The sequence below is a fragment of the Chlorocebus sabaeus genome, chromosome 25 (assembly GCF_047675955.1).
Source record: "Chlorocebus sabaeus isolate Y175 chromosome 25, mChlSab1.0.hap1, whole genome shotgun sequence".
Lineage (NCBI taxonomy): Eukaryota > Metazoa > Chordata > Mammalia > Primates > Cercopithecidae > Chlorocebus > Chlorocebus sabaeus.
Window position 1 is genome coordinate 73,705,036 of NC_132928.1, and position 22,161 is coordinate 73,727,196.

At 35.4% G+C, this 22,161-nt stretch overlaps 1 protein-coding gene and 1 pseudogene across 8 annotated transcripts in view; one reads left to right on the forward strand and one right to left on the reverse strand.

Annotated features, from left to right (window-relative positions):
• The window catches only part of LYST (lysosomal trafficking regulator), a 226,267-nt gene that overhangs the window by 56,587 nt on the left and 147,519 nt on the right, over positions 1-22,161 (reverse strand). For 5 of the 8 annotated variants that reach the window (XM_007989866.3, XM_007989869.3, XM_007989863.3 and 2 more), the window contains 10 exons: positions 21,298-21,476; positions 17,616-17,822; positions 10,298-10,474; positions 9,705-9,781; positions 9,378-9,566; positions 6,939-7,084; positions 6,754-6,853; positions 5,666-5,727; positions 4,140-4,195; positions 47-199 (listed from right to left, as the gene is read on the reverse strand). In XM_007989866.3, coding sequence (XP_007988057.3) covers positions 47-199; positions 4,140-4,195; positions 5,666-5,727; positions 6,754-6,853; positions 6,939-7,084; positions 9,378-9,566; positions 9,705-9,781; positions 10,298-10,474; positions 17,616-17,822; positions 21,298-21,476 — 1,346 coding nt within the window. The remainder of the gene's footprint in view (positions 1-46; positions 200-4,139; positions 4,196-5,665; positions 5,728-6,753; positions 6,854-6,938; positions 7,085-9,377; positions 9,567-9,704; positions 9,782-10,297; positions 10,475-17,615; positions 17,823-21,297; positions 21,477-22,161) is intronic. The other 3 variants (XM_037986053.2, XM_007989871.3, XM_007989867.3) reach the window with 1 other exon arrangement.
• LOC140710297 (L-lactate dehydrogenase A chain-like) lies at positions 13,492-17,603 on the forward strand (annotated as a pseudogene).

Consider the following 22,161-nt stretch of genomic DNA (forward strand, 5'->3'; position numbering starts at 1 on the left):
CATGAGCACTTAAACAATATATATCAATTAATAAGGGTGAATTTACCTTGGTGTTATCAAATGCCAATAGGAGTGTTCTGCCATTTGTTAGAAAGATTTCTACAGCATTATCTCTCAACTGCCACCAACGCTTGTGAACTTCTTTAATTTCTTCATATGTCCAGGAAAATGATGCTGGTTCTAACTCTCCCTGAAGGCTCTAAGACAAAGAAATAGGCAAAAATATTTGTTTTGCCAGAAATATAAATAATTAATTTTAATTTTAGATTTTAAAAAGCATCAAAACATAACAGAAAATCTTCTTTTTGTGGCAGATGGCAGATAAGATTACCTGAAAACTCTCCCAATGCAAAACACCTCAAAATGCCTGATAAAATTTAGAAATTAAAAAAAATTAATAGGCTTTATTTTTTAGACTAGTTTTAGGTTTACAGAAAATTGAGCAGATAATACAGAATTTCCATGTATCCTCCCCTCCCTTGGCCCTGCACTCACAGTTTCTCTATTACTAAATCTTGCATTTGGTATGGGACATAAATTACAATTGATGAACTAATATTGCTACCATTTTTCTTACATAAAGTACACAGTTTATAGTAGGGTTCACTCTTTGTGTTGTACATTCCATGGGCTTTGACAAATGTATAATGACATGTATCCACCATCACGATATCATACAAAATAGCTCTACTGCCCTAAAAATCCTTGGGACTCCACCTACTCATCCCTCATTTCCTCTCCCCAACCTCTGGCAACCACTAATTTATTTACTGTCTCTATAATAGAGTTTTGCCTTTTCCATAATGTCATATAGTTCAAATCATACAGTATATAGCCTTTTCAGGTTGGCTTCTTTTACTAAGCAAATATCCTTTTAAATGCATAGCTGAGCTTGCTAGAAAACAAGGGAAATGACATCCCCAGAGGTCAAAAATGTAGAGGAACCGGAAAATCAGCACTAAGCAGGGAGTGATACTCTGGTTGCTCTGTTGTATGTGTCTGCATACACATGCATATATGCACATAGCCCAGTTTCAGAAATGAACTGATGTAGGTTCACAGCAACTTGAGGACCGAAGATGAGGCCCTGGCCCCCTAGAATCGGGGTGTGGAATTGAGATTGCTTCAGAAAGCTAAAACCTAGGAAGGGATGCCTAATGAAAGATTAGACAAACAAATGTGCCCATCAATAAAAGGGAATAGGCCGGGCGCAGTGGCTCATGCCTATAATCGCAGCACTTTGGGAGGCTCAAGCAAGCAGATCACTTGAGGTCAGGAGTTCAAGACCAGCTTGGCCAACACGGTGAAACCCCATCTCTACTAAAAATACAAAAATTAGTTGGGAGTGGTGACAGGCACCTGTAGTTCCAGCTACTCGGGAGGCTGAGGCAGGAGAATTACTTGAACCCAGGAGACGGAGGTTTTGGTGAGCCGAAATCATGCCACTACACTCCAACCTGGGTGACAGAGTGAGACTCTGCCTTAAAAAAATAAAAATAAAAATAATAAAAATAAAGGGGAATAACCAGGACGCAAGCTTGTCTCTTTTGGCCTGGAACCTAGAGAACAGAAAAAAAGCCTTTCTCTGAGAATTCATAATTGTGTGCCTGCCATCATATAGATTTAGGGTAAATCCACGTCTGGATGGCCTGAAAATGCCCGAGCTTTGAAACAGTTCTCATGCTTCCGAGTCATCCAGCAAAGGGAAAGCGGAATCTCTGGAGAAGCATTCCTGGAACTAATGGGGCATTTCTGCAAATAAAGCCCCACCGAATGTAAGCTGACAGATCAACACACACCAAATAGATACATTCCCCTGCTAGGTGGTCAACAGAAGAAAAGAAGATGAGAAAACAATCACTGGAAGGTTGAATCTGCTTGAGAGTATTAATCCTAGTGTACTCAGACAAATCCCCACATTCTGAAATGAAGAGGTAGGGACCACAGGGCCTACATATCCTGCCATTACTAGGTCCCTCCCAAAGTACAAAATCAAGAAAAACTTTTTAAAAAGTGCATCTAAGTCTTTGTAACTGAATACATAATTTATGTATTCATAATTTATGTATTCAGTTACAATTAAGTCATGCTTTTAATAGCGAAATAATGAAAGAAGTTTCTACTAAAGTTTAAAACTAGCGAGAATTTATCTCCTCATATCAACCTGCATCCTAGTTTTCTTTTTTTTAATCATTTTTTTTTCCTTTTTAAAAAATTTCACTTACTTACTCTTCTGTGTTGACTAAAAGGAAGCTCAGAACAAATTTAGGACTCAATTGCCAAGAACTATTTTATCCCAGGCTCTTTAACTTTCCAAAACCTTAATTTTTTTTTAGATTCAAATTATCCTACTCTATGTGTGTTTTACTATTGTTCTTGGTCCAAAATAATTTTTATAAGTAAAAGCAGGAAATATATCACGAATAAAATAAGACATCTTAATGAAAATGTAATATTTTCATACTTAAAACTGAATTCCTCCTTTGTTTAGTTTCAACATTCATTCAACATATATTAATTAACCATCTATGCACAAGGTACTCTGCTAAGTGCTCTGCATGAAGTAAATCTGTATAGGTCAAAAAGGGGGCATGAAATATTTGTACACACATTTGCATACACAATGCAAGATACGAAATGTTATATAAGAAGAACCAACACTACAAAAGTACATAGGAAGGAAGGATCTTTCTGTCTATTAAGAAGCAAGGGCATTTTTAGATTTTTTTAAAAAATTTTCCTCTTTATTTAAACATAAGATACATTTATAGCATGCAAGTTAACTTAAAATCAAATGGTGTCATCCCAGACCAAGTATTTGTGAATGTATCCTCAAGCACTGAAAATAAACCAACATATTCGACAGGTGGACTCAGACTCTTCTGTCACCTCATGTCAAATGGAGTTAAACACAAATTGAGCAGAATTTTTAAGGTGAAAAACCGTCATCTTTTGAACACACAAAAAAGTTGTCTCATACATCAACTATTACATTCCTTGGCTGATAAAAGGATACATCTTGAAAATTAACATAACTATATTTTACTATCTGGGACAAACCCTGTGGTAATTGCTATATAAGTCAGAAAAGAATGCTGTTCATATATCTGACTACTTTAAATATGTTCATGATTTTTTTTTACATTATTTATTTTATAACCAAACTTCATGTTTTCACTCATTACTTTCTTTTTTTTTTTTTTCTGAGACGGAGTCTTGCTCTGTTGCCCAGGCTGGAGTGCAGTGGCATGATCTCGGCTCACTGCAACCTCTGCCTCCCGGGTTCAAGCAATTCTCCTGCCTCAGCCTACTGAGTAGCTAGGATTATAGGTGCTGCCACCACAGCCGGCTAATTTTTTTGTATTTTTAGTAGAGACAGGGTTTCACCATGTTGGCCAGGCTAGTCTCAAACTCCTGACCTCAGGTGATCCACTCGCCTCAGCTTCCCAAAATGCTAGGATTACAGGCGTGAGCTACCGTGCCTGGCCTAATTTATTTAAAATAAAATATATATTGATAATTAAACCACACATAATCTCATTTAGTATATCCTTAGGAATTCCTGGCTTTAGAACTTCTCTGAAACAAAAAGCTTATTTCTATTACAGGAATCTCAAAAAATATTTTAATGGCATAAAAGATAATTCAAATAAAAGTTTTATTATACAGAAAATATAAGAATCTTTATTTTCTGATTAATACCAGTCTGTCTAGAATAATAACAATTATCATTAAGCTATGTGAATATCAGAATTACTTAAGTTATTCAATTATTTAATATTTTTCCTTTCTTTCTGAAGGCAAAGGTACTTGATAGTGAACTGCGAGTGGCAAGGAGTAGATATTTGTTGCAACAGAGGATAGTAATAAGAAGAAATGAACATAAATTGATATAATAGGAGCATTTAGAATATGACTTACATTAACTGCTATGAGACTTGGGCCATGAGCCAGAGGAGATGGCACAGTCTTCTTTTTAAAATTATATTTTAAAAAATGTTTGGAACTCAGACCAATCTATACATAGAGTGACAAATAATTAACTCTAATAGCTCTTCCTTCTGTCTAGTTATACTGAATTGATACAGTTTTGGAATCTGTCTAGATTTATGTAAATACAGACTTAAGCTTCTACTCACCAAACTTTCAACTGTATCAGAAGCATTATCTTCCACAAAATACATTCCACATTTACCTGCAGAAAGTAATTGGATATAAGGGTTTTAAAATGTATGTGCACACTACCATTCATGGTTTAATGCATGGTCTCTGGAGTCCTTTGGTCTGAATTTGAGTCTCACTACCTAGACACAGTTCCCAGCACTCAATAAATATTTTTGAATCGTATCCATGAAGTCCTGGGCAAGTTGCTTTACCTCTTTGTGTCTTAATTTCTTTATTTCAAAAAAAAAAAAAAAGGTTGCAGGGAGCTCTATTTCACTGAGCTACTATGGGAATCAAATTAGAATATATGCAAACTGCTTATGTGCTCAGTGTTAAATAAATGTTGGCTATTTATTATTACCATTACTCTTACATTACAAGGATATTGATTTGCTTTATTTTGTTACACACTAATTGAAGTCACGTGGTAAACCAAATTATTTAGCAAAAGGGAAATCCTTAATTATTTTGCAGACTGAGACACTCAATAGGGTAGAGTAGGCCCTAAACATAGCCCCCAACTTTTTCCTGTTTCGTAAGCTGGCTGTTGCTAACCCACGTCCCTACATCGCATTTTAAAACATTGGGAACTTCTCTGAAGTTCTGCCCCCTGCATGCTCATCACCCTTGAGTACTGAGTGGACTCTGAAGTAGTGGCATGGCTAGCTCAGAGAAGGGTACTGCCTCCATCCCTGTGAAGGTGGGGCTCAGTCCCACCAGGCTTGAAGCTCTACATCTTGGACCTTGGAGGCTGTAGCTTACAACATTCATTCTCAAATTTTAAGGTACATCAAATCACTGGAGGGCTCATCAGAACATAGACTGCTGGGTCCCACCCTCAGAATTTCAGATGCATCAAGTCTGGACTGAGGCGTGAGAATGTGCAATTCTAAGAAGCTCCCATGAGATGCTGATGCTACTAATTCAGAGTTCTCACACTTTGAGAACCTAGCCTACAGCATACAAATTGGTTCTTTAAGGGAATAGAGACCAAGTGGTATAACTGTTTTCCTTCATACTTTGAGAATAAAATTTCCAACCAAATATAACTATATAGGTATCCACGGACTAACAATCTTGGCCTTTCTCTCAGAAGTACAATAGAAAATATAAATTATGAACAACCTTAAAGTAGACATATTTCTTATGGACAGTTATATCTAATAAAATAGTAGGTAAGTATACCAATAATTTTTCACTTTAAAAAATCTAAATTGGCATATAATAAAAGAAATGGTTAAATATAAAACTGCATATTCATGAAGAAACTTAATTTTATAAAAATTAAAATGCTATTCATGTGCTTTTCAGAACATAAGATATCATTTCTACACATTCATGAGTCATATGCAATCACATATAATGTTAAGACAAACTAGCCTATATGATACTACAGAAAGTTTATCCAATTTAATGGCATGGTGTCAAAAAACACTTTAAATAATCTAAGAATAAATAAGGCAGGGTGAATATGTGCAAAATTCTTCAAAATTTGACTTACCTAGTAACAATTCACCAGCTGTCTCTCTAGATGGTGCAACACTGATACATCTTCGATTTACTCTGTCAAAACATATTTAAAATTACTATGACTAAATGCTTTGACCAATTTCAGAGAGTATACACTTTATTTTACCTAGTAAAAGATTTCTGCAAAGCAGACTACATAGAGCTCCAATAGCATGAGGTATCTTGTTGAAACCCATATTAAAATATTAGCTCCTTTTTTAACATTCTAGTTGAAGAGAAATGACTGAAACACCTAGAAAAGGCTAATAATCCCTATAACCTGTAGACAGAATATATAAATTAAGTTATTTAAAAGATATATCAATATTTTATATTTTCTAGTGAATAAGCAAACATTGTTTCACACCTCTGATACTTCAAATACATTTTTTAAAAAAAGCCTAGTATTCTAGGAAAAACAGGATTTGGAATCAGAAAGTTCCTTTGTGTTCTTAGCCAATTTTCTTCTTTGCGTCTCAGTTTTTTATCTATGAAATCGGTATAACAACCACAATGAGAATATTATCAATAGTTAATATATAATAACATACTTAATACTCAACAATGGTATGGTACCTATTATTATTTCTTCATTTAATAGATGAGGTAACTGAGACAGACAGGTTAAGTAATTTGCCAAAGATTAAAGAGCTAGTAAGAGCAGGAACTGGAATCCAAACCTTTAATCACTACATTATATCGCCTCTTGATGATACCACCGGCAGCTCTATCTACTTTACAGAGATGTTAAACAGTCAATTACAAAATATGTGTGTGTGTGTGTACATGTATATGTGTGTATATATGTGTGTGTCTGTATATGTGTGTGTGTGTATATGTGTATATATATATGTATACTAACAAGGGCCAGAACATGATGACTGAAATCCCATGAACCCTTGCTATCAGAAATGTCATTTCCTTTTAGATTTTGGCCATATAACCTTGTCCTCCCTTGAGCCTTTCCTGTTTAGGATTTTTCTGAAAGTGATGGCATTATCTAAAATAAATATTACATGAACACTACAATAAACTGTTGTATATTCATGAAAGAGTGAAGGTCTATGGATTCAAAATTACCTTATAGATTCACTTGCAGCTTTGTCTTTGACAGTAGAAGAGAAAGAAGAATGAGTTTTGTCTTCAAATAGGTAAGAGAGTGGTGGTTTGATAACATCTGCTGAGGAGAAAAGTAAACATTATCTTTATCTAATGACCATAGTTCTCTGCTATATTTATATGTTGAGTTAAGAAGCCACTATTACCTTCTGATTTTTGTCTATCCCTAAGGAGATACTTATTTGGAATAGTTAAGTAACATCTCTGTAAACGTCTCCTCTCTCGATTTGGTCCTTCTGTTGGATCCAACTGCCATGAAGTTGGATAGTAGATGGGGTCATACCATACTGCTCTGCAAGTAAAAAGATTAAAGGGTGTTTTAAGTGATCATTCAGGACTTGTAGTTATAAAAAAATCATTACAGAGATAGAATAAGTCACAACTGATCTGTTCATTTTAAAACTCCAAATATTTATACATTTGATCAGGGAATGCATATACAAGCACAAGTAATAAAATCTAAGTGTCTTTTTGCTCCTGAATCCCAGTCTCCCAGTTCCTCGCCTGAAGGCAAGATCTGCTTCCAGTTTCTTTCAACTATTAAAATTTTAAAAAGATATATAATGACTACTATGAACACTTTAGTAATACAACATGCTGCATTTAATATGGTTAGATAAAAATTTTTTTCCAAATTAATTTTTAACATTTCCCATTTTGCCTACTTTTTTTCTTTTTTTTGAGACGGAGTCTGGCTCTGTCACCCAGGCTGGAGTGCAGTGGCACAATCTCGGCTCACTGTAACTTCTGCCTCTTAGGCTCAAGCGATTCTCCTGCCTCAGCCTCCCAAGTAGCTGGGATTACAGGCTCCCACCATGCCCGGCTAATTTTTGTATTCTTTTAGTAGAGATGGGGTTTCATCATGTTGGCCAGGCTTGTCTCAAACTCCTAGCCTCAAGTGATCCACCCACCTGGGCCTCCCAAAGTGTTGGGATTATAGACATGAGCCACCTCACCTGGCCTCATTTTGCCTCCTCTCTAATGAAACAAATAAAATCAGTTTCTTTCTGTGGTATGAATCACATTTTTAAAAAGATTTTAAAATAAATTTATATCTTGGATGAAATAAGACAGGAAAAACATATTAAATACAATTTTAGAAATAAATAAGAGAAAAAAACCACCCTTATTCATACCCTAAACATACCAAAATACTGGTAGTGGTTGTTGTCTTTTTTTAAAAAACATGCATCTGTTTTTAATTTGTAGTTATGATCATTATGATCATTTTTCTATAAATTGCCTTATTTTACAGAAACAGTATTATCTTTATCTCATTATTTTGAATGGCTGCCCAATATGAAGGCAGATGTACTGTAATGTATTTAACCGTATTACTCCTAATATATAACTTGTTTCTAATTCATTCACTAGCATAAATAATGCACAGATGGAAACTTTTATTTTCTTTTTCTTTTTCTTTTTTGACAGGGTCTCACTCTGTTGCCTAAGGTGCAGTGGCATGTTCATAGCTCACTGTGGCCTTGAACTCCTGGGCTCAAGTGATCCTCCTGCCTCAGCCTCCCAAAGTCCTAGGCTACAGGTGTGAGCCACTATGCCTGGCCTGCCTTCCATATTTTGAATATTTTCCTTAGGACAGAATCACTAAAATAGGATAACTGAAGCTAGAAGTAAAACGTTTTTAGGATTACTAATATATATTGTCAAAATGTACAATGCCACCAAAGTTCTGAGTAAGGACAGCTAATACCCTGCTGTGAATATTAGCAGCCAAAATTTTTTTTAACATAAAAAGTAAAATGTGGTATCTAAAGGTTCCAGAAAACCAAATTAGCCTCTAGCAATATTGAATATTTTCCCATGTGTTTGGTAATTCAGTTTGTCTTATGTGAGGAATGTGTTCATGTCTCTTGCTCATTCAAACTTCTGGGATCATAATATTTTACTTTAGAATCTGTATACGTTTTTCAAACAATAAAAATAACTCTTTATTTGCTGAAAATATATTTCCAGGCTTTTTTGTTGTTGTTATGTTTGTTAAACACACTGGAAAAAATTAAGGTTAAAATCCACTGATTTATTTGCAGTTTCTTCTAGGAAGTCATCTATCCTTCAAAGAGCTGACAAATATCCTACTATCTTCTACTTTATAAACTTTTTGAGCAATTCTTTTAACCATTTGGAATTTACTTTAGTGTCTAATATTTAGTGTATTTTAGTACACCAAAGTCACATGAATCAGTTATCTTAACCAAATTTGGAGAATAATACCTAATTTCCCTCTTTTTGTTATTTGTAATACATATTTTAAATTAGTTAGAAAAATATACTTTCCTCAATCATCCTGTTTCAGTGATTTCTCTATTCTTTTACAAAGACCATATTTTTAAATTAAGCCAATTTTACCATCTAGACGAGCTAATGAGCCTCTCATTACTTTTCTTCCCCAGAATTAAAAAACCTCGTATGATTATTCTTTAAGATGAAAAAAATCACAAATGATTAAACAAAAAAAGTTTAATGAAATGATTTTATGAGTCTGAATTCTGGAATACAAATTCAGTTTAACATCAATATCTTAAATCTTCATGGAAGACAATTTTAACCGTCCTCCCGCAGCTTACCTATCATGTGTCAGTTGCTGAATAAGTTCCTGCCAGTGTCTGCTGGCACTCAAATCTACTTTATACATTCCTCTAATATGCTGGATCACCTTTTTTCTCTCAATTCCTTGGGAGAGAGACACTGCCTGGGTGATATCTGCAGCTATTTTAGATATATCCTTTGATTTTGAATCCAGACGCTGAAAGAGACTAAACAAATAATAAGATTGTCCATAGTTAAGAATACATGGAACGTATTTATCAAAACATGATACTTTAAAACTAAAAGTATATGTGAAATCTAATAGATTCCTAAAAGACACGCCTTTGGAACATACAAAATCTTACCTTTGTTGATTATTATTAACCGTTTTCTGCCAAGTAGCTTTATTCACTCCTTCTTCAGTTTCATATTTCTTTTGTTCCTAAAATATTTAGATAATATACTATGTAAAATTTATTATTTCTCACCTAACATTGGCACAGAGCCCAACAAACTCATTTTAAAACCCAGTTAACAAAGGAAAAACGATTGTCCCTAGGAGACCAGAATATTAAAAAAAATGAACCATCTAAACAATGTTACCAGGGTTGCTAAACCTGATGAGTTTACATAGTCGCTTGCCTCCTTACTCTGGCTTTTTCATTAAAGAACCTCTAACTCAAGGTATGTTTCAGCTTGCTTGTCACTTTAGAAGTCTTCCCTTCACTGAAGGCTAATGATAATGGATACTGATGACCACAGAGAACAAAGTGCTCCTTAAAATAAGCCTATTTTTTTTCTCTCATAGAAAAAAGCAATAGAGTATATAGGAAAAATAAAATAAAATAATCACTTCAAGTTCATCATCAATGATACTCTGTTCTTAAAAAAGTAATGTCAATCATTCTTTATCTATGATGGAATCTCCTAAGAAAGTACTATGGTTTCATTGACTCACCTCTTTGATCATTTTAATAAGGTCTGCTTTTGTTGATGCACTGGGAGGGATGCACTTGTGACCACATAACTTCAAAGCATTCATAAGTAGTTCTGCTGTGTCTAGCTCTTCTTCAGTCAATTCATCTTGGTGATTATGTATCAACTCTGACAAATACAAAACTAACTTGGCTCCATGCTTTAAAAAAAGTAATAATTTTTTAGTCATTTAGAATTTTAATTCTTACATTTAAATTACTTAATAGTAATTAAATTATATTGCTAGATTTATTTGGTTGCATCTGATTTGAATAAAGCACCTACGAAAGACATTCTGAGGATAATTACAGAAATCTGATTATGCACTGAATATCTGATGACAGAGGATTAATGCTAATTTTGTTAGATGTAACAATGTTATGGTTACATAGGAAAATATTTTAAAAAAAGAATTTAGAGGTAAAATATCATAATTTCCATATATATGTTAAAATAGTTCAGAAAAAGAAGAAACGATGTCAATATAATAAAAACAGTAACTGTTAAATTTAGGTGATCGTTCCATGGTATTTATTATACTATTCTTTCTACTCTCTGTATGTTTGAAATTTTTTCTTATAAACTATATTTTAAAAAGCAAGCAAGCTAGCCAGCTAGCTTTTGGGGAAAGAATTTTGGAAAGGACTTGCTAAAGGAATAAAGGAAATAAAGTGGGATAAAGGAAGATAATTTTTAGTTTTTCTCACAGAAAAACTGAACTAGAAGGGAAAGCTTCCTTTAGACCTTAAAACTTATTTACTCTTCTTCCTTTGATTTCTGCTTAGTAGAAGAGAAGTTGGTGAAATTTCTAGAACTAAAACCTATCTTTAGCTTGTAAGCATTCACTACTCCCTAGGACAAAAGGTGAAAAACTCTCAAACTGGTGAGATCTACGCAGACAGTTCTATATGTACATCCATGGAAGAGTTGTTTTAGCCAATCTTTTATTAACAGGCCCTAAAACCAAAATTTACAGTGTTACTGAAGATAATGACAATTGTCCTTTGCAGCACAAACCGAAACCAAATGTCGATTCGTGACTTTTTAAGTGGCCCTTACATGATGCAGATATTACACCTGACTCTAATGTGTACAGCATGTATTATTTAGACAATAATTTTGTCAACAAGTTAAACATATATATTTTACTTTAAAAATAAGCACTGACATGAATATCGCTGTATTTAGTTTTATGACATTTTTAACTGTGAATAGTATTAAATGTCAGAAAATGGATCTGGAAATGATTACATTTTGGGTGATATTTAAATTATCATGCTGAATCATATCATGTCATTTCCCAAAAACAAAAGATGAACATATGCAATAGTGAAAATAGCACAGCTCATTTTAATGCAACATTTTAAATTAGTCAGAGACAGCTGCTACCTGACCAAAAGAGAAAAATGAACAGAAGCTCTGTGAGTAAAAGGCCCAAAGAGTTGGCAAATAAATAAAAATGGTAAAAGACTGGAAGATTTTCCTAAGTGTGTCTTAAAAGTAGTGTTCTTGATATAACTTTAAAAATATTTCAGTTTAGCATTCAGTGACACTCTAAAATTATCTTGAAAAACTATCCAAAATGTATTTATTCATTGTGAATATCTAAAGAAACACATGATTTTCTTAAACACTGAAGTTGTTTCTAATATCTCATTTTAATACCCTCTGATCACTTATGATTATCATTTCAGGGACTATAAAAGTTGTCATTTTTTTGGAACAGATACCAAAAAAATCTTATTTTCGGCCCTTAAAAAATGATTTAAGGAACTGAATCTGTTAAACATGAATCCTTAGAAAATAATAAAGTGCTAAAATATGTAAAATATTTCTTTTCAAAGAAGGTTCTAATAAGGAAGAGTTCTGAGTGGACTACAGAAAGGGAGAAAGGTTTTGAAGAAGGTATAGAGTGATCTGGGTCATGGCCAAATGAAAGGATGGAAGAGGGATATGGATAGACAAAGGAGAGAAAGGTGTTGTGTGCTGGTGGACAATATGAATAAAACAGCATGACAGTAAAAATAAACAGGATGTGAAGAGGTTGCAAGACACAAAGATATGATTATCTTGAAAAGAAGAGGGTCAGCAGACTGGAGTGTTAATCAGAATCAAGTTGCGATGGCAGAAAAGCAGCCTGGGGCTTAAAAAACCCAGGCAGATTCCAAATGAAATACAAATTAAATGTATGCAGCTGTGAAAAGGCATAAAGAAGATCACTCTACACTACTATGTAATAATGATCTCTAGGATATATTAAGGGAAGAAAGTAAGGTGCAGAAGAGTGTGTATACTTTGCTATCTTTCTTTGTGTTATGAAGTAGGGGAGAGAATATTTACATGTGTAAATACATGTATACATAGATTTGCCTGTATCTTCAACAGAAGAAAAAGTCAGTTACCTATACAGAGTGGGAAAGAATATGAGGAGAAGAAAGGGATAAAAGCTAGAACCTCTCTGAATGTGCTGTTTCGCAACGTTGCTTTTAGAACCATGTAGACGTTTCACGATTAAAAACAAAATTAAGCAAACAAACAAAACCCCAAAGGAATCCCAAAAAACTATAAAACAAACTGGAAAAAAAAGCCTACCTACCTACCTACCTACCTAATTGGTTGAAGTTGGCAGCCTGACCAAATAAACTATTTAAGTGCTTTTATAATACAGTATTTTCACTGTATATAACCATAACAGTATGCTAGGAACAAAAAGAACCACAAAGACATCTTCAACTGCACTCAGCAGGATTGTTATTAGTGATCATGTTGGTCATCTTATTTTGAAAATGTTATATATGTAGAAAGACAAAGCAAATAAGTGATTATGTTAATATTAGGAACCAAGATATCAACATTAATAAGAAATACAAATTTAAAAATCCAAGAAAAAGTGAAAGCGTCAGTATAAACTCATGACTTCTTTGTCTTTCTAAAAAAATACATATTTCCTAGCTTTGTCCACTAAAAAGACTGAGAAGAAACGACAACCCAGTAGAAATAAACATACGTAGTCCTTAGATTTGTAGTCTCTAAATGCTATCATCTCCTTAAAAGGAAATAAGGCCTTCTTGGGAGGGAAGTTGGGTTCTAGGTTTGGGGAAGGAATTATATAAGGTGGGCCTGGGACATTCTTCTGTGCCAGAAAACAAGAAGTTTAATCATATTAACTTGTTAAAATGAAAAAGGTCATGTTGACCCAACAACTTGAATCTACAGAGGTGTTAATTTTAATATCAAACCAAATAATGATTGCAAAAGACTAAAACACATAACATTTATTTTAAAATACCTGAGTTCCTAATGATACTCCAAAAATAAAAACAAATACAAAAATTAGAGGCCACTAGGGGCATGAACTCATCATTCTAAAAATTAATAAACAGGGAAGGAAACAGCATTTATCCTGCCTTTCCTTGACTGACTGTACTTAAAGGCAGCCAAGGTGCTGGAGCCACTGCCCAAGAGTCCAGATCTCACTGCCACATGCCCGGACACCCGCTGGACATGCATTCCTGGTTCCTTTTGTTTCCAAGTCCAATATGGAAACTGTCGAGGATCAGCCGATTCATAATCTTCTAAAGGAAGAACAGATTCCCCAGAATAAGATTACCGTTGTTGGGGTTGATGCTGTTGGCACAGCTTTTGCCATCAGTATCTTAATGAAGGACTTGGCAGGTGTACTTGCTCTTGTTGATGTCATGGAAGACAAATTGAAGGGAGAGATGATGGATCTCCAACATGGCAGCCTTTTCCTTAGAACATCAAAAGTTGTCTCTGGCAAAGACTATATGTAACTGCAAACTCCAAGCTGGTCATTATCACAGCTGAGGCACATCAGCAAGAGGGAGAAAGCCGTTTTAATTTGGTCCAGTGTAATGTGAACTTCTTTAAATTCATCATTCCTAATGCTGTAAAATACAGCCTGAACTGCAAGTTGCTTATTGTTTCAAATCCAGTGGATATCTTTGACCTATTGTGGCTTGGAATATAAATGGCTTTCCCAAAAACCGTGTTACTGGAAGCGACTGCAATCTTGGCTCAGCCCAATTCCATTACCCAATGCAGGAAAGGCTGGGAGTTCACCCATTAAGCTGTCATGGGTAGGGTCCTTGGGGAATATGGAGATTCTAATGTGCCTGTATGGAGCAGAGTGAATGTTACTGGTGTCTCCCTCAAGACTCTGCATCCAGATGTAGGGACTGATATAGATAAGGAACAGTGGAAAGAGGTTCACAAGCAGGTGGCTGAGAGTGCTTACAAGGTGATCAAACTCAAAGGCTACCCATTGTGGGCCACTGGACTCTCTGTGGCAGATTTGGCAGACAGTATAATGAAGAATCTTGAGTGGGTGCACCCAATTTCCACCATGATTAAGGGTCTCTATGGAATAAAGGATGATGTCTTCCTTAGTGTTCCTTGCATCTTGGGACAGAACAGAATCTCAGACCCTGTGAAGGTGACTCTGACTCCTAAGGGGCCGTTTGAAGAAGAGTGCAGTTCCACTTTGGGGGATACAAAAAGAGCTGCAATTTTAAAGTCTTCTGATGGCATACCATTTCACTGTCTAGGCTACAACAGGATTTTAGTCGGAGGTTGTGCATATTGTCCTTTTTATCCGATCTGTGATTAAAGCAGTAATGTTAAGATGGACTGGGAAAAACGTCAGTTCCTAAAGTTAGAAATAGGAATGGTTTGTAAAATCCTACAGCTATATTCTGTAGGTACTATATCCTGTGGGTAGCTATATCCTATAGTACCATCCTGTAGGCTGGATGGTACTAATCTTGTGTAGTCCTAAACTGGTTGGTGTGAAATAGTTCTGCCACCTCTGAGGCACCACTGCCAATGCTGCACATGCTGCAGTTGCCCCTTGAGCCAGATGGATGTTTACCGCGTGTTATATAAATAACTTCCTGGCTCCTTCACTGAACATGCCTGGTCCAACATTTTTTCCCAATCAGTCACATTCTGGATCCAGTGTATAAATCCAATATTGCATGTATGGTGCATAATTGTTCCAAACAATCTTATTTTGGAACTATATATATCAGTAGTGTACATTATCATATTATGTAAAGAGATCTACATATAAACAATGCAACCAACTATCCAAGTGTCATACTAACTAAAACCCACAATAAATCTTGTACAGTGAAAAAAAAAAAGAAAAAAAAAAGGTAGCCAAATAGTTGACAAGGGAAAGTTCTTCCCTATAGAAAAGTCAGAGCTTATAGATGTTGATGGAATGAGAGGCTTAGAGATATCATTATTTTGTAACTCTAATGAAAAAGTGGATCTTGGCAATTATCATCAGTGGTTGCTAAAACTATTAGGTTAAAGACAATATCCTCAGTCTTCGTGGGTGAATAAACAACTGGCCTTGGTGATGAAATGGATTGAGAGAGAGAAGAAAAAGTCAATGACAACAACAGTTAAAATTTTCAAGCTGAAATTCAATAATGATTGACAAACATGAAGTAGTGGGAAGACATGACAGACATGAAGTAGTGGGGAAGGGAAGATGGTATGAGAAAAAGTGGACTGTTAACACTGTAGTTGAATTTTGATGGATAGCAACTTTGCTGAGTGTAAAGGAAAGAAAAAAACACCATTTCAAATTCTCCACAGAAGGAAAATACAGGCTAAATATGCTTCTGTCTTGGGAAAAGGAAGACAGTGCCCTCAGTGTACTTGAAAGTGTGTTAATACTGGAAAAATCACCTAAAAGTATTCCTTCCAATAGTTTTGACTCCTAATATGATATGAGTTTTCCATGTATTAAAGGGGATACCTATCCTTTTTAATATACCCTCTCTCATCTCTACTGAGGTATAACTTACATATAATAAAGCATACATATATTAAGTGTTTCTATGGGTTTTGACAATTGCATACATCCATTTAACCACTACTCCAAATAAGATCTTATTTTTATCACCCCAGAAAGTTCCCTTAAACCTCTTTCCAGTCAATTCCCTTTCTCACCATCCCCCTTCCAGAGAGACAACTACTGTCCTGAATTCTATCGTCATATCTTGGTTTTGCTTGTTCTTTCAGATGAACAGAATCACAGATTGTACTCCTTTGTGTTTGGCTGTCTCTTCCCCCGCTCAGTGTTCCTGAGATTCATCCATAATGGTAGGTGTATCAGTAGTCTGTTCCTTTTTAAAGCTGTATAATAGTCTATACAGTGCTGTAGAATAGTCTATATAGATTTCTCTCTACAGGTATAAAGAAATCACAATTTGTACATTCTTCTGTTGGTGAGCATTTGAATATTTCTAGTTTTTGGTCATTTTAAAAAAAGGCTGCCATGGATATTCTTAAACAAGCCTTTCAATGAATATATGCTTTAATTTCTCTTTTAGGTAAATATCTAAAAATGGAGTAGCATGGTCACAAGTTAAATATATGTTTAGGCCGGGCGCGGTGGCTCAAGCCTGTAATCCCAGTACTTTGGGAGGCCGAGACAGGCGGATCATGAGGTCAGGAGATCGAGACCATCCTGGCTAACTCGGTGAAATCTCGTCTCTACTAAAAAATACAAAAAACTAGCCGGGCGAGGTGGCGGGCGCCTGTAGTCTCAGCTACTCGGGAGGCTGAGGCAGGAGAATGGCGTAAACCCGGGAGGCGGAGCTTGCAGTGAGCTGAGATCCAGCCACTGCAGCCTGGGTGACAGAGTGAGACTATCTCAAAAAAAAAAAAATAAATAAAAATAAATAAATAAATAAATAAATAAATGTTTAATTTTATAAGAAACTGTTAAACAGCCCTCGAATATGGTTTAATGTACCTTTTAAACTTTCCAACTACCACTCTTGAAGTGGTAAACTTTATACACTCTGAAATTCTTTTAGGTATTTTGGGTTTGATTATTCCAAATGATTAATAATTTTTTTCTATTTTAACTGACCACACATATTTTTGAGGTATGTTGTATGTATTGTTGTTTGAGCTATCCAATATAGATGTTTCACAGGTAATATAATGCTTTTTAAAAAGCCTCCAAACAATCCTTAAAGAAAACACTTCAAGATATGTTAACACATTACAAAGTATCTGACAGAAACTCGGAAACAGAACTTCTTAATTTAGGCACTAGAAAAAAGATTGGGAAATAAACACAGAGGTTAAATTGAGCCTGTGTAAAAGCACCTAAGGAAAGGCCTTAGGTTAAATTTACTTAGTAAGAAAATTATATTTATAAATTAGGCATGAAAATTCAATTTAATTTCAGTTCTTGTTTTATTCAGACTTTATATTTCACCAGAAGTTGTATTTATCAAAGCTGAGACACTTACTTGCAGGGATGGGCTGAGACAGTCTCGCAGTATTTCCTGATGATTTGGTTCATGAAGTATTTCAAAAATTTGCTTTCTCTCTTGTGCAGTGTGCGCTGGTGACAAAATATGCACTAGGAGTCTCCCAAGCTGCATTCGGAAGGTCTCCTTACAAGACCATAGAATTTTAGTCCATTGCTGCTTGGAACCACTGGTTTTACTTGAACCCTAAAATCAATCAAGATAGGAATGAATTAGGATCAGACTGCTTAAGCAATACCATGCTAGCCTCAACACAGCCCTAAAGAAGATTATAGAACATGTTTTATTCCAGATTGGTTTTCATAGTCAAAATTAGAAAGATATATACATAACCATACATGCAGGAGTTTAAAAGAGATGGGCATACAACATTCATAGCAGCATCATTCAAAATAGCCAAAAGGTGGAAACAGTCTGAACGTCCATCAGTGGATGAACAGATAAACAAAATGTGGTATATACATACAATGGAATATTATTCATCCTTAAAAAGGAAGGAAATTCTGACACATGCTACAACATGGATGACCCTTGAGGACAGAATGCTAAATAAAATAAGTCATATACAAAAGGACAAATAGTATATGCTTCTATTTATATGAGATATCTAGAACAGTCAAACTCACAGAGACAGAAAGTAGAATAGTGATTACTGGGTAATGGGGGAAGGGGTGGTAAAAGTTACTATTTATTAGGTACGGAGTTTCATCTGGGATAATTAAAAAGTTCTGGCCAGGTGCAGTGGCTCACACCTGTAATCCCAGCACTCTGGGAGGCCAAGGCAGGTGGGTCACCTGAGGTCAGGAATTCGAGACCAGCCTGGACAACATGGTGAAACCCTGTCTCTACTAAACATACAAAAATTAGCTGGGTGTGGTGGCGGGTGCCTGTAATCTGAGCTACTCGGGAGGTTGAGATAGGAGAATCGCTTGAACCCGGGAGGTGGAGGTTGCAGTGAGCCAAGACTGGGCCAGTGCACTCCAGCTGGGGAGGCAGACTGAGACTCCATCTCAGAAAAAAAAAAAGTTCCTAGAGATGGATGGTGGCAATGGCTGCACAATAATATGAATATACTTAGTGCCACTGAATTGCATCCTTAAAAATGGTTAAAATGGTAAATTTTATGTTAGGTATACCTTACCACAGTTTAAAAGAAGAGATGGATAAAGAAGCTAAAGTCCTAAGCCATGAAAAAATTACCAAAGGCTCAAAAATTATAAATTAAAAAAAAAACTATCAAAGAGCAATGATAAATAAGCCTACACTGATTTTGCAATAAAAAAGAGAAAGGATTCATAATAAAGACTCGAATTGTGCTACATTATTGAGTATTAGTCACAAATTAAGCACTGCATATAGCAGTACCCCTTACCTGTGGTTTTGCTTTCCACAGTCAACCATGGTCTGAAAATAGTTAAGTACCATACAATAAGATACTTACTCACTATAAAAAGAGACTATATTTATATAACTTTTATTAAAGTATATTGTTATAACTGTTCTGTTTTATTATTATTGTTAATCTCTTACTGTGCCTAATTCATAAATTAGACTTTATCACAGGTATGTATGCATGTGAAAAAACATAGTATATATAGGTTTCAGTACCATCTGTGGTTTCAGGAATTCACCAGGGGTCCTGGAATGTATCCCCCGAAGATAAGGGGAAACTACTCTATGGGTTTACCATAGAGTATTCCCTAACAATTAACCAATTGTTTTAACAATGGTCCCACTAAGCCTAGCCAAATGCTGATCAAATCACCTGTATGTGATTTAAAACTGGAAGCAGTACATTCAGAATTCATTCTGAGTTTTAGAAACAGCTCCTCTCTAATTACGTCTAGTCCTAAGGACTCTGTGAGCGAATCTGCACTTGGTTGTGATGTTCAGAGCTAAAACACCAAAATCTAGTTTAGATTTAGAGACTGGCATGTCATGATTTATGAGTTCTGCTAGAATTAGATTGGCTTTTGCTATCTATGTAGTAAACTGACCAACTTGTTCCATTGTGTCAACTGTAAGTGACCCACAGAAACCCAAGTGAGATGATGATGAATGAACCGTGACACTTATCAGTATTCTCTACGTAATTTTGAAGGTGTTAGATACACTTAGGCCAAGATCTAAAATTCATAATAATTCAGAAAATTGAGAGTAAGGAGCCATAAATACAGTCCTGTAAAAACAAACAATTAATGTAAACTCTCATAGTAGTCATCAATGACGACGATCTACTCTTTTCTGATGCTCATCTTACTAAACTACAACACTAGAAAATAGCTTCTAGAGGAAAACCTATGTAGTACCATTCAGGACATAGGCATGGGCAAAGACTTCATGTCTAAAACACCAAAAGCAACAGCAGCAAAAGCCAAAATTGACAAATGGGATCTCATTAAACTAAAGAGCTTCTGCACAGCAAAAGAAACTACCATCAGAGTGAACAGGCAACCTACAGAATGGGAGAAAATTTTTGCAATCTACTCATCTGAGAAAGGGCTAATATCCAGAACCTACAAAGAACTCAAACAAATTTACAAGAAAAAAACAAACAACCCCATCAAAAAGTGGGCAAAGGATATGAACAGACATTTCTCAAAAGAAGACATTCATACAGCCAACAGACACATGAAAAAATGCTCATCATCACTGGCCATCAGAGAAATGCAAATCAAAACCACAATGAGATACCATCTCACACCAGTTAGAATGGCGATCATTCAAAAGTCAGGAAACAACAGGTGCTGGAGAGGATGTGGAGAAATAGGAACACTTTTACACTGTTGGTGGGATTGTAAACTAGTTCAACCATTATGGAAAACAGTATGGCGATTCCTCAAGGATCTAGAACTAGATGTACCATATGACCCAGCCATCCCATTACTGGGTATATACCCAAAGGATTATAAATTATGCTGCTATAAAGACACATGCACACGTATGTTTATTGCAGCACTATTCACAATAGCAAAGACTTGGAATCAACCCAAATGTCCATCAGTGACAGATTGGATTAAGAAAATGTGGCACATATACACCATGGAATACTATGCAGCCATAAAAAAGGATGAGTTTGTGTCCTTTGTAGGGACATGGACACAGCTGGAAACCATCATTCTTAGCAAACTATCCCAAGAACAGAAAACCAAACACCGCATGTTCTCACTCATAGGTGGGAACTGAACAATGAGATCAGTTGGACTCGGGAAGGGGAACATCACACACCGGGGCCTATCATGGGGAGGGGGGAGGGGGGAGGGATTGCATTGGGAGTTATACCTGATGTAAATGACGAGTTGATGGGTGCAGCACACCAACATGGCACAAGTATACATATGTAACAAACCTGCATGTTATGCACATGTACCCTACAACTTAAAGTATAATAATAATAAATAAATTTAAAAAAAAAAAAAAAAGAAAATAGCTTCTAGGGTTACAGGCTTAAAAAGCAATGCTGCATGAGTGGAGTCATTTTGGAAAGGGTGAATTAGCAATATATATTGTTCTCTAATTAAAAATTCAAGTTGTCCGAGTTTTAAAAAGCTCTCTGAAAGAGCACAAAGAAATACGATTGTGAAAACGTATAATACAGTCAACATAAAACCTCTATTTCCTTTGTGTGAATGAACATTTCACATGTAATTAATTTACTTACAATAGATACTTTGAATCCTTCTACCAGATATGTAAAAATTTCTTTCTGAAATGGATTGAAAACAGAAGACTGTTCATGATGCATATTTTCCTCAGAAATTTCAGTCTGGAAAACTGAGGTCTTGCTTTGAGTTACATTTTCTGGAGTTCTCAAAATGTCAATAATGTCTGAATTAAACTCTTTGAATTGAAAAAAAGAATACAAGGTTAGTCATATCACTGCTATCTAGCCATTACAAATAATAATAATAATACTGGTAAAAATATTGTTTTTAATTACTAATTCAGTTATCACAATTTAAAAGTTTATCAAGTGTATTAGATGTAGTAGATACACTGTAGTAGAAAGTGAATTCATGTAAAATAACAGAAATTTCAAAATGCATGCCATACAATTCCAAATTAAATATTTATTGGCTAATGAAGGTAAGTTAAACTGCAAAATGATTCAAACCATGAGATTATTATACAAATCGAACATAAAGACCATGTCATATTTACAGGAGTGGATCTACAGAGCTGTTTCTCTGCATGTGCTATCCATTTACATGCTGTATATGTAATAATCATGGTTCAAGAGTTTGGTCTGGGAGTCTGTTGCACAGAATGTACATTAGAAAAGTTAAAAAAAAAAAAAAAAGCTGGGGACAATGGCTCACGCCTGTAATCCCAGCAATGTGGGAGGTGAAGGCAGACAGATCGATCACCTGAGTCAAGGAGTTTGAGATCAGCCTGGGCAACATGGTGGACCCCATCTCTACAAAAAAATACAAAAATTAGCCGGGCATGGGGTACACACCTGAAGTCCCAGCTACTTAGGAGGCTGAGATGGGAGGATTGCTTGAGCCCAGGAGGTAGAGGTTGC